General features: G+C 33.2%; 1 protein-coding gene across 2 annotated transcripts in view; it reads right to left on the bottom strand.

Moving 5' to 3' along the window:
- KLHL1 (kelch like family member 1) overlaps nucleotides 1-15,536 on the bottom strand; it is a 355,540-nt gene that overhangs the window by 91,848 nt on the left and 248,156 nt on the right. For both annotated transcript variants that reach the window (XM_077767989.1, XM_077767988.1), the window contains one exon: nucleotides 4,664-4,888. In XM_077767989.1, the coding sequence (XP_077624115.1) occupies nucleotides 4,664-4,888 (225 nt within the window). The remainder of the gene's footprint in view (nucleotides 1-4,663; nucleotides 4,889-15,536) is intronic.

Here is a 15,536-nt window from a genome sequence, read left to right on the forward strand (position 1 = left end):
GTCCTTCCTCCCTCTGCCTCCCCCCCCCCCCACATATATATTCTCTCTTTCTCTTTTTCTTTCTGAAAAAAAACCACATGAAATATTTTTTAAAAAGATAACAAAAATATTTTGGTATTTGATAGTAGTGATGGCTGCACAATTGTAAATATACTTAAAAGTACTCAACTGTACACTTTAAAACTTAAATTTACAGAATGTGAATTTTATTTGAATTGAAAACTAAACAAAGTAAAAATAAAAACAACTGCTACCATATGTTTAACATACAATATTGGCTCCTAGCATATAGAAAATCCATAATAATCCATAACTATCTTACCCTTTATCAATTTCTCCTAAAAGGACATAATTGCAAACTCTGTATTGTAATAATGTTTTATTTGAATTTATATAATATAAAATGTGGTGCAAAAAAGTCATGGTATATGGAATTATGTGCTTCAAAGACATAAATGCCAAAATAAAAACTCAGTATATTGAGAGAACTGTGGTTTAATTAGTTTAATTCTCTAGGCAGATGCATTACTCCCTTGACATCACAGATGTAATAGGTGTACAATTTTTCTCTGCTGTTTTATTCAGCAGAAAGAGCTTTCTTCCTTTATTGATAGCTATGAAACATTTTTGGTCACATAATCATCTTTAGCAACCAAGGAACTCATGTGGCTTTCTCAAACAATAATTCAAGGTTTTGTTTTACCTATACAAATCAAAGGAGGAAAACAAAAAGGCATATAGGTCAAAATTGTCTTGAATTTGTATTTTATATATTTTGAATTTTACTTTATCCTGTTACTTCTAGTCACTTGAGTGCATAATATGGGATTTCATAGTCAATTTTGTGATTTCACTACATATGGCAGAAGAGATACTGATTATATGGCAAATAAAATGGGACATTCTAATTTCTGAATGAATAAAAAAACTAGCACAGAAGGCTGTTGATTTACATTCAAACCAAATACCAGGGATTACATGAAAGGAAAGGTTATGGTGTGTTTTTGAAAAGCAAACACTAACACTGTAAAAAAATAATTAGAGAAACAGAAGTTAGTTGTGACTTACTGAGTGAGACAAAAATTCATGGCAGTGCCACAGGGGAATATCTTGGAGGAAAATTTGATCTGTGCTTTTTGATGTGGTCAAAAGAAGAACCAGTGAATCCTCTATGCTGCGTGGCAGTGAGAGAGCAGAACCTATCAAGAGCTTGCCATAATTGTGTATGACATCAGAATGTCATCAGAGCCCAGCTTAAATGGGAAACTGTTAACAGCAGAAGCAAATAGAATTGCTGGTTCTGAACATTCCCTTCCTATCCCAGCTCCCAGTCCTATAGTTAGGGCATCACAGATAAAGAAGAAAGGCATAAGGACATTTATTTGCAAATGAAAGTAAATAGATGTGTCCCTGAGGGTTACTTGTTAGGAATAATAGCAGCTAGTTTGGACAAAGTCAGCCTGCAAGGTCAAGGCTCCATGCCCTGTCATAATTCCCCCACCCAGTCCTGAATGTTTTGAGAAGACACAAAGAATGGCATATGCGTTAACTTCCATGCAATTGGACAAAGTATCTGATATATTCATCTGGCTTAAAAATTACAGTTAAAAATACAGTTAAAATTACATATTTCAGTGGTTACAACTACTGTTAAATAGAATTAGAAGAGGAGAAAAAAAGGAGGAAGAAAAAATAGATGAGGAAGAAGGAGAAGCAAAAGAAGCAGAAGCAGAAGAAAAACAAGAAGAAGAAGAAGAAGGAGAAGAAGAAGAAGAAAGAAGAAGAAGAAGAACAACAACAACAACAACAACAACAACAACTACAGAAGGAGGAGATAAAGAATAACTAAGAGGAGAAGGAGAAGACTAAGAGGAGAGAAATCTGAACGAGGAATTTGATGAAGAGAAGGAAGATGATCACATACAATGAATAAAAAAGAATTAAAGAGGCAGATTGGAATTTGAAATAGGTATAATAAATAGCCACACAGAGATAAGGAAGAATATTAATAGCATGGAAGAAGAAAGCAATTATAGTGAATTACCAAGCAGTTATAATGAGTATGTGAAAAACAAAATTAATTAAGATCAAGACCTCAATACATGGGAGAAATATGATGTATGCAGATTAAGGACAATTTGGAGGGTTAGATATTAAAATTAGCCATCAGGAAAGGATAAAGGAAAACATATAACATTAAACTTGAGAAAATATGATGAATTAAAAAAGAAATATCAACATTGATGTAATAGGAGTCCCTGAAAGAAGGCAAATCAAAGATTGATGCGTTATATTAAAGGAACAGAAATCTTGGGCCTTCTAGGAAGTTTATGTCATTTGAGTATGACATAGAATGATAAACTTCTGAGATTCAAAGGATCATAAGGGATGTGATTGATCATAAAGGAAACATTCAGTTTCATCAGAGAACACACATGTATCTTGCATTGCTATCAATCTGACTTCAACTGATTAGAGCTTGGATTGGCATCCTAGTTGAAGGCAATTTTCTATGTCCTGGGCATTGCTAGCAATCTATGAGGCACTCTGAGATGAGAATTGTGTCCAGAAATGATGCTCTATCTACTACCTCAACAAGGACAGATCTTGGGAAGTATTGTAGTAGAGAACTTTTTTTAAACTGACAGGAAGCAACAGCCACTAGGAAGTAAAACAGAAGAAACCAGTGGCATTAAATATGGAGGAGAGGTGAGCCACTTGATAATAGAAGTGAAGCAGCACAAAAAACACAAAGCAAAATAGGCCTAGGCATGAAAATAGTGGATAACTACATTTGGCATTGGGTCCCTAAACCTGTGAGAAATGCTGCACTGCATTTCAGATATCCATGATACTTATTAGCTCATGTCATTTGCTATGCAGCCTTACTTCCACATGGACCTTTACAATGAACTCAATAGCAAACAAGAAAAACTAAAAGACAATATTCTAGGTTTCCATTTTGTCCAGTCCTGACGCCTAGAGGAAAGGAAGCTGTGTGACAGATTTTTGAAGCACACCATCAACTTGTACACTTTAAATACTTGAAATTACACAGCATAAGATGTATTCTTCATGGAATATTTTCAAGTATGTTCTCTTAGCATGAAAATAACCTACATAATTGAACCTTAGTATACCTTAATAGAAAAGAATTGAATTATCGAAAACAAAAAGGGAGAAGGAGACATTAAATTCTAAACATTCTAAACCAGAGTGCTTATTCTCTACATTTCACTCAAACAGAAACATAGGTAATTAGATAGCTAAATAATAAAAAACAACACATGTAGCAAAAATCCTCCAATATGTTTGAAAAAAAATCATGTAAGAAATCTTTTATACTCATGAATATTACCTGGGAAGAATCATTTGCTGTAGATATATTTTCATATTATGATTGGATTCCATGTGATTTAAATAAATTATATGGTGGCACAGAATTTTAGAACTTGAAAAGGTTCTCATATATTTATTACTATTCCTTAATTTACTAATACCTAATGTGAAAAAAGGGAGGTAAACCAGATGATCAAAAAGTTGCTTTAGTCCAGACCTATTCTATTTATTTATTTACTTACTTATTTATTTCTTTAATATTTGGTTAAGTTGATGGTAGAGTAAACAAAAATGGGAAATACAGTGCTAGAGACATCAAAATTGAAATAGCATTAATATGTGTTTTTGAAATCTCTATAATTTTGCTTGCCTATGAATGTCTAAATCAGTGGATTTGCAATTAAACCTGGATAAGTCGGTAATGTATACATTATAAATACATGAAAGACATTTAGTTGACTACTTGTCATATTTCAGGTATTCAAAAAAAGTAATTTGTACTTCTCCTTATAATTCCCATGATACAAGTACAAATTCAGGAATTGTTTACCCTTATTTCATTCCTCTTTTTCAAATATTTGTATAGGACTTCATAATTTACACAGTGATTTCATAGCATTATCATTATCTACTTAATAACTTTGAATTGGTGGCAAATCTGGAAACGGAAAGCTTACAGTTTAAGTGCTGTCCTCAAATCATGTCAATATGGTAGATTCAAGACTCACACCCAGATCTTCTGAATCCCAATATAGTTCTCTGCATTTCCAGGCTCCTTCACAGGAGAAATTAGTTCAATCCTATATGATTGATCTCTGGTGCCAGTTGATATGATACTCTTTCTCTAAACTGTATTGCTCTTTACCCACAGATTTTTCAAGGTGGGATTAATTACATGCAAAAGTATGGCTAGGCTAGACTATGGAAGCAGAGCGAGCCACCTTAAGTAAGATTTCCTCAATGTACATTAACTATTTTTCCCTCTGGGAAGCATTACTCTGGCCTCTCCAGAATAGTTCTACTTTTTCTTTTCTCATATTGAACTTTACATGTTGTATAAGTGTCAGATTGTGAAAATGTTGACGATTGCTTGTGGTCTACTCATTTTGGTATTGACATCCTTCTCAAGAGTATAAACTCTCAAGAGTTTAGTGCACATTAGTCAACACAAGAAAATGTCAAGAACTTAGAAAAAATGCTCCAAATAAGCCCATAATTTATCTAAAGTTATTGATAATTGATGACAGTAATACTATTTTTAACATGCATTTTAACTATCAATAAATGTTTCTAAAAATAATATCAATAAAGTAAGAGATCTTACCTAGACCGTGTCTATGTGTTGACATTGGTGGTAAGACAGTCCAAGTCTTGGTTTTGGGATTGTAACATTCAACAGTGTTCAATGTCTTTAAGCCATCTCGACCTCCAATTACAAAGAGTTTGTCATCAATAACAGCCACACCAAATTGCAATCTCCTGCCGTTCATCATCCCTGCCTGGATCCACAAATTTGTTCTGAGGTCATATTTCTCTATGGTTGTAGCTCCTGATAAAACATAAAAATCAAATAATCGCCATTCACTACTAATCCAACACACAACCTGCCCAATGCAGTGTACAAATTCAGATGTGAAAATACTCTTGTCACACTTATTTTTCTTAAAGAAAATGTCGCAGAAAGCCAAAGGGAGTAGTGATTTAACTGCATTATTTTCTCTTTTTGGCAGAAACTAATGATCCAAATAGACACAAATATATAACCTCTTTGAATATCATAATGGTCTCATGCTAAACTATTGATTCATTAGAATTACCGTTGCTCATGGCACAGTTCTGTCAATAGATTTTACAACTTCTTTCTGTCACTGTTTGCCATTAAAGAAAAGTTAACATAATTCTAGTATAATATCTATATAATCTCTGTATGGTTTCTGAAAGTGAAGTGAATTTAATAAATTGTTTACCATGTTTCTCTTTAAACTTGTTTTATGCCTTAAGATAACAGAACATTTAAAAAGTCAATTTGAGGTTACGTAAACAAATGTCAGTTATGCTTTTTAAAATCTGCTTTAAAAATGTATCTGGGTACTAGCTTAATAGAATGTAGAGACTAAAATGATTTTCTACCCTTATCAATCATGTTATAATCTCTAAATAAAATAGCTTATCTTTCCTAAAAGCTTTTTATACACAAACCTGAGCAATGAAATAAATCTAACTTACGATATAGAAATTGAAAGATGAAATAAGGTAAATTGCTGACAAAATATGTTTTTATAGATTTGAGTTACACATTTTACATTAAAAATGTCTGCCTTGAACAAGTTCACAAGTGTTTATATGATAAAATGTAGTGAACAAACACTAATCTTGCTTTTCAGTGTTTGGTCTTAATATTCAGACTCACATTCACCAATGCTTTATCTGCAGTGATTAAATATCCCTATAAAGAGAGTCAACATTCTGGTGTACTTCCACATACTCACTAAAGATTATTTTACTTGTAATATAATAAAAGTTTGAAAACTAAGGAAAGCATTCCTTAGGGGGATTCACTTACTATTTAGAAAGTAACCAGCAAGGAAGTAAACAAATATGAATAACTTGGTAGGAGAAACTTTGCTAATTGAAATAAAACTGATATAAAGTATGCTCAAATTTTATCCAAAGGCAATAAAGCAATACTAATATAGATACTAGTTAGATGCATTAAATCTGTTTTTTATGTTAATAAAAATGTGAACTAATTTCCATAAAACAAAATATGAATTATTATAAGATTATTACCATTATTTTTAGAAGAAACATAAATTGAAATGTTCAGAAAATTCATTTGTACTGATTAGGAACATAAAATAAATCATTTAAACACATGAATTTATTTTATATTTAAGTATATTTATTATATTTTATATTTGATGTTTCATTTGTCTATATACAAAACAAAGTTCCAAAGTGAACTAAATTGCTGAATTATTTCAAGGTCATCTGAATTCTCAAAGCTTGATGGCATTCACATTCATGAATGCCTAACTAAAAACTAAGTGTAATGGAAGTATCTCTCTCTTATAATTAACTCTTGACAAATGAAGGTAGAAGAAATAGTGTAACCTAATCCTAATGAACCCAACTCCATAATACTCATATTTTGTAGGTATGGATAGACAAGGAAGTATGTATTTGTATAACTATACTTTCCATACTGTCCAAACCCTTGGTCAAAATCTTTGCAGAGAATTTAAGGTCTAGTCATCCTTCTAAGAGAAAATGGTTGGGGATGTGTGAAATTGGTTGCTTCTGAGCAACCTAAGGTGTTGTTATTCAAAGGGAAAAGTGAAGACTTGACCTGAGTTTCAAAGTTTTGTCCTACGAAGCCAGATGTATCTTAAATCTCAACACATGGCAGGATTTTTTGCTTTTACAGTGTTTTTCCTCAAACAGAGTCTTAAAGGTAACCTATGGATTTTATCCTAAAATGCTACATCAGAAATGGAATACATCCTGTCTTCATTTTTCAAATTAGAAGCTGTATTAATTTCCCATGGCTGCTGTGAAAAATCATGTCAAACTTAGTAGTGTAAAAAACACACATTTATTATCTTACAGCTCTGGAGGTCAGAAGTTCAAAACAGGTCTTATTGTGCTAAAATCAAGGTGTTGACAGGGCTTCATTTCTTTCAGGGGTTTAGAGAAGTGAATTTCTTGCCTTTCCCATCTGCCACAGGCCATCCATATTCCCTATGACCCCTGCTTCCATCTTCAAAGCCAAAAACAAAAAACAAAACAAAACAAAATCAAACCAAACCAAACCAAACCAAACCAAACAAACAAAAAAGCCAGAAACACTGCATCTCTCTGACTTTGATTCTTATTATTCCATTGGGCTCACCCCTTCATAATCTGATTTAATGTAGAATATTCCCATTTAATATAGAATCGACTGTTTATAATCAGCTAATTAGCAAACTTAATTCTCTTCACAATTTTAAAACTTCCCCACGGTTTTCTATGTAAGCTACCATATTCATGGATTCTGGTGACTCAGATGGAGACATCTTTGGGGAGCCATATTCCACCTGCCCCAGAAGACAATATCTATTTTCACTCCATTGTTTAGCTTTGCATAGTTATAGAAAGTTTAGTAAACCAAAACAAAGAAGTATTTCTTGATTTGTAGAGTTTACTTATAGTAGCCAATCTGATTATTTTCTCATTCAGTCAGCATGTAATGTGAATATTTTATTTTGTTTTTAATGATCACAAAATTAAGGATATTCTTCCTCTTTTTCTAAGGAAAGCTATTAATAATAATGTTCTTTAGGAAATTTTCTCACCAGGGGTGCCTGGGTGGCTCAGTCAGTTGAGCATTTGACCCTTGGTTTTGGTTCTGGTCATGATCACAGGGTATGTGGAATCGAGCCCCACATTGGGCTCTTAGGTGACTGCACTGAATCTGCTTGGGATTCTATTTCTCTTTCTCTCTCTCTGCCTCTCCTCCACTTGTACTCTCTCTATCTCTCAAAATAAATAAAAAAACATTAGCAAAAAGAAATCCTCTCACCAGTGTACTTCATTAGCTATCTGGATAAACATCTCAATTTTATTAATACTACTTCTTTTAATTTATCCATTTGTTTATCGGTTCAGTTGGTTTTCTGTGCTTATCAGAGTATATGTATTTCCTTAGTGGTTGCCTGAGTCAAAGGAAGGACAAAGCCATTTCACTGAGAAATGTTACCCTGTATTGTTCCTTACAGTAAAGGCACTATTTTTCATTATGTAAATTAAAAAGTAGAATATAAGTAACTATTGTGGTCATAAGTCATAAACTTGAGGGATCAAAAAGGAAACCCTATTTTAACATATAGTTACTTTGCAGTTATGAAACTGTCACTAATTATCTCAAATGCCTGCATGACTTTAGAATGTGTGACTGAAGGCACAATACAGTCCTGACATCTTTAATAAACTGGAAAGCACCTACTCTGAGACTTCAAACCATAAATCTAAGCAACTAATTTAAAATAATGTTTAGGCTCATTAAAATGGTATAATGAACACATCTGGCTATAGAGGACTACTATTAAACTGGTTAGATCCTTATTATTTTGTTCTTAAACTCTAGGCTACTATATGTTAAAGCCTTTTGAAGTTTGCATCATCTCTCGCAGGAGATTTTGCTATTATTCTGTGAGCTCTAACTTTGTATAATAACAATATTATTTTATAAAATGTGTACTATAACTCAATAAATCTAAAGCAATATGTAAAACTTCCCAACTTAATGGAGTTATGTAATTCAAAGATAAATCTTATTCTTGGTATGTAGAATAATGTGAAATAAAACAGTAGGTATTTTTGATACTATATGATATTAGTGATATACAATATTTAGTGAGTACTTCCTATGCTCTAAGAGATTTTACATGTTTTACTACATTTCATTTATATTAAAATTGGATGACATAGTTATTATTAATAGGCCAAATTTGTAGAAAAAGCAGCTGAATCAGAGAAAGCTTCAGTAACTTGCTCAATGTCTCTCAGATAGTGGAACAACAGTATTAAGCTGGCTATAGATAAACACACCTTTATGACCTTATCCTGATTATAGAACAAGTTGACTGCACTTAATACATGCGGTAGGCACCATTTTATAAATGCTCCTTCTTGAGATTTAATGACCTATTTCCCAGAATGTGATAAGAAATTACTTCATTTGGTTATTATGCTGTGTGTCACAGTTCATCTTATTATGGGGAGATAACCTGGGTGGCCCTGATCACATGAACCCTTGAACAGAAATTTCTCTGGCTAGTTGTGGAAAGGGAGGTCATAAAGATACAAAGCATGAGCAGGATTCGACTTACTGGTATGAAAATAGAAGGGGCCACATGAGAAGGGATACAGGTGGCCTCTAGGAGCTGAGAGTGTTCTTTACCTGACAGCAAGGAAGCAATCCCTCAGGTCTATAACCTCAGGGAACAAAGTCTGTCAGCAGTTTGAAGGAGCTTGGAAGATGGCCTCCAGCTCTGGATGAGAGCACAAGCCTAGCCAACACTTTGATTTCAGTCTTTTGGCATCCTGAGCAGAGAATGTAGACATGCCACCCTAGACTTCTGACCTAGAAAACTGTAAGCTAGAAGATGACAGTATTTTTAAACCACTGTTTGTGGTAATTTGTTACACAGCAATAATGTGTACTTTGTTTTGATTTGCATTTTGAAAATTTATCAAGTATTTGTTTTCCAAGTTGAACAACATAACTAGCATGTATTAGATACAATGCAAATACAAATGTATTTTCCTCATGACAAAACTAACAACAGGCTCCTGTCTCAAAATATCAAACTGAGAATAAGTGTTCAAGATATTATCAAAGTGCAGTTCTGGGTCTCTTTAGAGTTGTTCATTATACAGCCATATGTAATTAAGTTATGACAATATCAATTAATATTTATACATTCCATTTTGGCATGACTGATAGCAGGACTTATTCTAATATCTATAATTCAAACATTTAACAATCTTACTTATCCTGACCACAGCACAGAATAAAATGATCATAGTTTTCTGAACTGACAAGATGTCACAAAAAGCTATAAAGAAGTTATACTCCTTTATTCAACTCAAAAGAAAGGCCCTCAGGTCTTTTCACAAAGCCTTTCTACTACAAATTTAATGTCCTATTAATAAGCTCAATTACCCTACTCACAAGACTTTATAAACCAACAAATGAGAGTGATCTGGAGACTTCAATAGCAACAATAGATGATAGTGAGGGAGTAACCAGAATAAAAATCATGTTTTACTGAAATAGAACAATCATGCATAGCTATTAAACAAAAAAACACATTCCATGATGCCTTAAGAGCATTTGGACCAACACTGATGGTGATCTTCATGCCATCAAATGCTTAGGAAAAGGTTAAATTATGTTAGATGTATTCTCTTGAAGGAAATAGTAAATACAGAGAAGCATACTGGAAAGGTTTAAAAGCAAAGATTTTTTTTATGATACTTAAAATATAAAACTTCAGGCCTTAAAGAAAATAGCATTATAAAGAATGACTTCTTTCTTGAATTTTTCATAGGATAAGGTTCTCATTGACTTTCATATTTCTATATGCTTACTAAAAACATAGTTTGGGATAATATTCTTACACTTATATAAACGATATCACTACAGGGAAGATATTTTTCAAAGACAAGCAAGTCATTATGTTTCAGATAATTTGTTATGTTTTATAAGGATGGCATTATAAACATTTTATACATAATAATTTCATATGTGCTGAATAAACATCCAACAAATTCCACATTTCTCCCTTCTATAAATATAAACCATTTATAAATGGTAATATATGCATAGAGATATAAATGTAAATATATCATTAAGCTTAATGCTGAATTTTGAGGTAGATATATAAATTTTATGAATATGGAGGGTACTGAGGAAAGCACTTTATGTGATGAGCTCTGGGTGTTGGGTGTAAGTGATAAATCACTGAATTCTGCTTCTGAAACTAATATTTCACTGGATGTTAGGTAAAATTTAAATTTAAAAACTCTAACATTATACTTAGTTTAAATTAATTTCACTAAATTCAGGAATGCCAAAAGATGTCCACTTCTTGACTCATAGCCAAGAGAAACAAAAGTATGGAGCATAATTTTAAATATTTGTATTTTATGTAATAATCTATCTTAATAGCTAAATATTATTACCATTAAGATCTTAGAAAAATTTAAAAGATTTCTGGAAGTTGTTTAATCATAGAAGCGAAATGCAAACATCAGTGTGATTTCTTTAGAAAAAATTAAATTCACCTAGATGATGTATGTGTTTATCTATTTAAAATAGCACCAGTAAAAGTGAGTTATCTAATAATCAGAAAGACAGGGGCTAGATCTAGATAAAGAAAAAATAAAACTTTATTGAAAGATGTCAAATAGAATGAATGGAAGGAATCATACTAATTTTGAACAAGATGACTTGTTTGCAGAAATGAATTATTATCTTACATAATCAAAATTAATATGATGATATTTTTACCAGGTATTTATGAAATTATACTTGTATTTCTCTGGAAATTCAAATGGAAATATCAAAAATACATTTTTAAAAGCTAGACAACTTCTTTTTTTAAAATGTTTTATTCATTTCTAAGAGACAGACAGCCTGAGCTGGGGAGGGTGAGAGAGAGAGGGAGACAGAGAATCTGAAACAGGCTCCAGGCTCTGAGCTGGCAGTCAGCACAGAGCCCAACGCGGGGCTCAAACCCACTAACCGTGAGATCATGACCTCAGCTGAAGTCGGATGCTTAACTGGCTGAGCCACCCAGGCGCCCCAAAGCTGGACAATTTCTTTTTTTTTTTTTTTTAATAGTTTATTGTCAAATTGTTTCCACATAACACTCAGTGCTCATCCCCAAAGCTGGACAATTTCTAATTCAAAGGATCCCTAAGGGGAAAATGGACTACCAGGTTTTAAAAAGCATTATATAACTCTGGGGAATTTTTTAAATGCTTTATGAGAAAGGAAAATAGCAGTATTCGTAAATTTGAAGTGAAAGCCAAAAATAACCCTAATACACCCTATTTATAATTTGATAAAAGTATATAACCCTATTTATAATTTGATAAAAGTATCTCTCTAAACAGATGGGAAATATGATGGAGGTAAGGAGTCGGGGGTGGGGAAAATGGGCAATGGGCATTGAGGAGGGCACTTGTTGGGATGAGCACTGGGTCTTGTATGTAAGTGATAAATCATAGGAATCTATTCCTGAAGATAAGAGTGCACTATATACACTCACTGTATGTTAGCTAACTTGACAATAAATTCTATTAAAAATAAATAAATAAATACATAAACACATAAGCAAATTAACTAGCTAAAAATAGTTTTAAGATAACTAGTTATCCTTTAGAAAAAAATAAGTGAGTGAACTTGGAGTCTTGTCTTACTCTTCATACTGGAATGCACTTGAGATGAACAAATAGCTAAAGCACAGCACAGACAGCCACAGAACCCATGACGTGGTTCTCTTCTCATGGCTTCACACAGTTAACAGAGACAAGGAGGGGTGCCTGGGTGGCTCAGTAGGGTAAGCGTCTGACTTCAGCTCAGGTCATGATTTTGCACCCTGTGGATCTTGTGATCTGTGAGTTTGAACCCCATGTCAGGCTCTGGGCTGACCGGCTCAGAGCCTGGAGTCTACTTCAGATTCTGTAAGCCCCTCTCTCTCTCTGCGCCTCCCCCACTTGCACTCTCTCTCTCTCTCTCTCTCTTAAAAATAAACTTAAAAAAAAAAAAAAACATAGACAATGAGATTTTAAGTAAATTGCCCTGGGTTATACTTTACTAAAACCTTAAATGTCTTGGAAGATAAAAAAGCAGGTGATTAAATTTTACTTCTAGGTAGATTTAATAGTGAAGGTCCATGAGAGAAAGCCATAAGTCCCAGAATTGTTAAGTAAATATAAATATATATGATTACCAATCATATAAATATAAAATACAGTTACATCAAAACTACATAAAGGGGGGGCCTGGGTGGCTCAGTTGGTTAAGTGTCCAACTTCAACTCAGATCATGATATCACAGTTCGTAGGTTTGAGCCCCACGTCAGGCTCTGTGCTGACAACTCAGAGCCCATTGCCTGCTTTGGATTCTATATCTTCCTCTCTCTCTCTGCCCCTCCCCCACTCATGTTCTGTCTCTGTCTCAAAAATAAATAAAACATTAAACATTTTTAAAAGAATACATAAAGAAACAAACAACAGAAAAGACTGAGAACCTTGACAACAAAAACTTTTTATAAATGTAGCTAAAGGTGAATTTCCTTGATATATGAAAAGCCTTTAGAGATCAAGAAGTAAATTAGAATCATTAAAATAGTAACATGCTAATGATATTAGCAGGTAATTATTGGGAAGCAATATGAATAACATGTAAGCATCAGAAAATTTACTTAAAGTTTTCTAAGATAACCTTATTATATTTACAGCAGATTTAGAAAATGAATAATTTTGATGTTGACATCGAAATCAGCTGGTTGACCTTAAATTGATGCAACATTTTAAAAAAAGACTACTCTGTGTGTGTGTGTGTGTGTGTGTGTGTAGTAAAATACATAGTAAATTTAGGAAATGGGGGTGCTGAATTTTTATTTGTAACTTCCTATGGAATATATCATAAATATATCTTAGTTCTATAATTAAATTACTAATTTCTTTTTAATGCCAGCTTTTGGCTTTGCTAATGATGTCATAGGAAAGAGACTTAAAAATATAATTCAAAATTGTAATTATTTCTATTATTATTACTTAGCTACCTTTTTTACAGCAAACAACTCATTAAAATAACTTTACTGCAAAAGAACACTTATATTAAAGAATTATTGCAAGTATAGTTTTTTCCTACTCTTAAAAAATATTCATCAAACATAAACTCATGTGCTTAATATTTTCAAATTAAATGTTTATTTTCATAAGTAACATTTGTCAAATGTGAACCAAAATCTTCTTATTTAGATTGTTATTAAACTGCCCTGTGTCTTAGTTAATAGTTTTTGTATAACATTTATTAGAATTTTCCTAGCCTTTGCTGAAAATGTGGGCACCAGTAAATACCAGTCATTGAAATGCTTTTTAATAAGTATAATAAAAGAACATGAGGTCTTATTGACCTTCACTTAAACTATACACTCTTGGAAAATACATGTTTTGCCTTTTTCATAAATGCGTACCCACTTTAGCAAGATATTAATGAAGGATCTCTGTGATCTACTGATATTTGCTCATTTAAAGTAAAGCATTACTTTAACACCACATTGGGTGACAGTGTAGTGACTTCTACTTATCTTTAAATCTCTTACTTAACATTCTCTAAGTCTCTATCACAGAAGTCACTTAAAGTAGCCCTGAGGAGTCCTTCTGTGCCAGAGAAGAGCCAAACATTGGAGGATTAAGATTTAGTTTGTATGAAACAAATGCACAAACACACAGACTTATTCCTATGGATTTACAAAAGGAGACTTTATTTAGAAAACAGATATATCTATTATCATTTGCTGTACATTCATGGTGAGATTGATCAAAACGAATACTGAGTGCTCAAGAATTATCATTATGGTGGGAGGTTTGTCAGAACACACTAATTTATTATTCAATCTACATTCATAGAAAGACCTACGGAACATACAGTGATTGGGCCCAATTTGCTAGAGGCCGGCTCCAGTCGGTCCAGGGGTCCCTGAAGGATGGACAGTGTCGGCGAGAGACAGAGTGAGAGAGCCCCGAGATTCTTTCTGATCACCAGGCAGGCATCTCTGTGCTGTTGGTTTTGGTGTCTTTATTTATAGGTCAAATGATAACATGAGATCAGAAAAAGGAATTTTTACAATGGAAAACGCTTTGTGATAAGATGCTTTGGAAAGCATACAAAAACAGCTTTTACAGAAGTATTCTTCCAGAATTACCCCAATCATAGTGAGGTTGAGTAAATCTTACAACTAAGGAAATAACAGGATGTTCTTAGTAAAAAACAGGAATAACATACATATTTGTTCTAAGTGAATAATGCTAAGATTACAACATAGGTTAAGTTGTATATAGATAGGCTAGGAGTCATTCTGTCTGGCTCCCAAGAGAATGAATGTTTTTGAGCTGGTTAATAAGTTGTTTGTGCAAACTTTTTTGACTTGATGTTGAATGCTTAAACACCATGGAGGCCCTAAATGTATCAGCCTTTGTTTTTGGGTTTATGTTTTAGCTACTCTTATCTATCCTCATCCCAGATACCAGTGTAAGGGAGGGTGTTTGTGGGAAGTAGGCCTTAGGGAAGGGACTGCTATACATCACCAGTTAGAAAAGGTATAAGTGTTAACTTAAGTTTTGTCCTTATCTGTTCCTTAACTCTAAATTAGGCTCTTTGTCTCAGGGCCAGGCTCAATTGTAACTCTTGTGTTCTTAACCCCTTTTATTATCTAAGCCTTGGATCTACAAGACTCATAGGAAGAGCCTTTTGACAAACATCTACAGAGCTTTCATCTAAAATCTCTTTTGAAGAGGCAGGAATAGGCTTTTCCTTATGAGGAATCTGTGTGGGGAATATCGGTCTGATCTGGAATATTGTGAGGCCTGGTCAATACCAGCAGCCATTTCCAACATGAGCCAGTAGTAGCAGA

This window comes from Crocuta crocuta, unplaced genomic scaffold (assembly GCF_008692635.1).
Source record: "Crocuta crocuta isolate KB4526 unplaced genomic scaffold, BGI_CrCroc_1.0 scaffold115, whole genome shotgun sequence".
Classification (NCBI taxonomy): domain Eukaryota; kingdom Metazoa; phylum Chordata; class Mammalia; order Carnivora; family Hyaenidae; genus Crocuta; species Crocuta crocuta.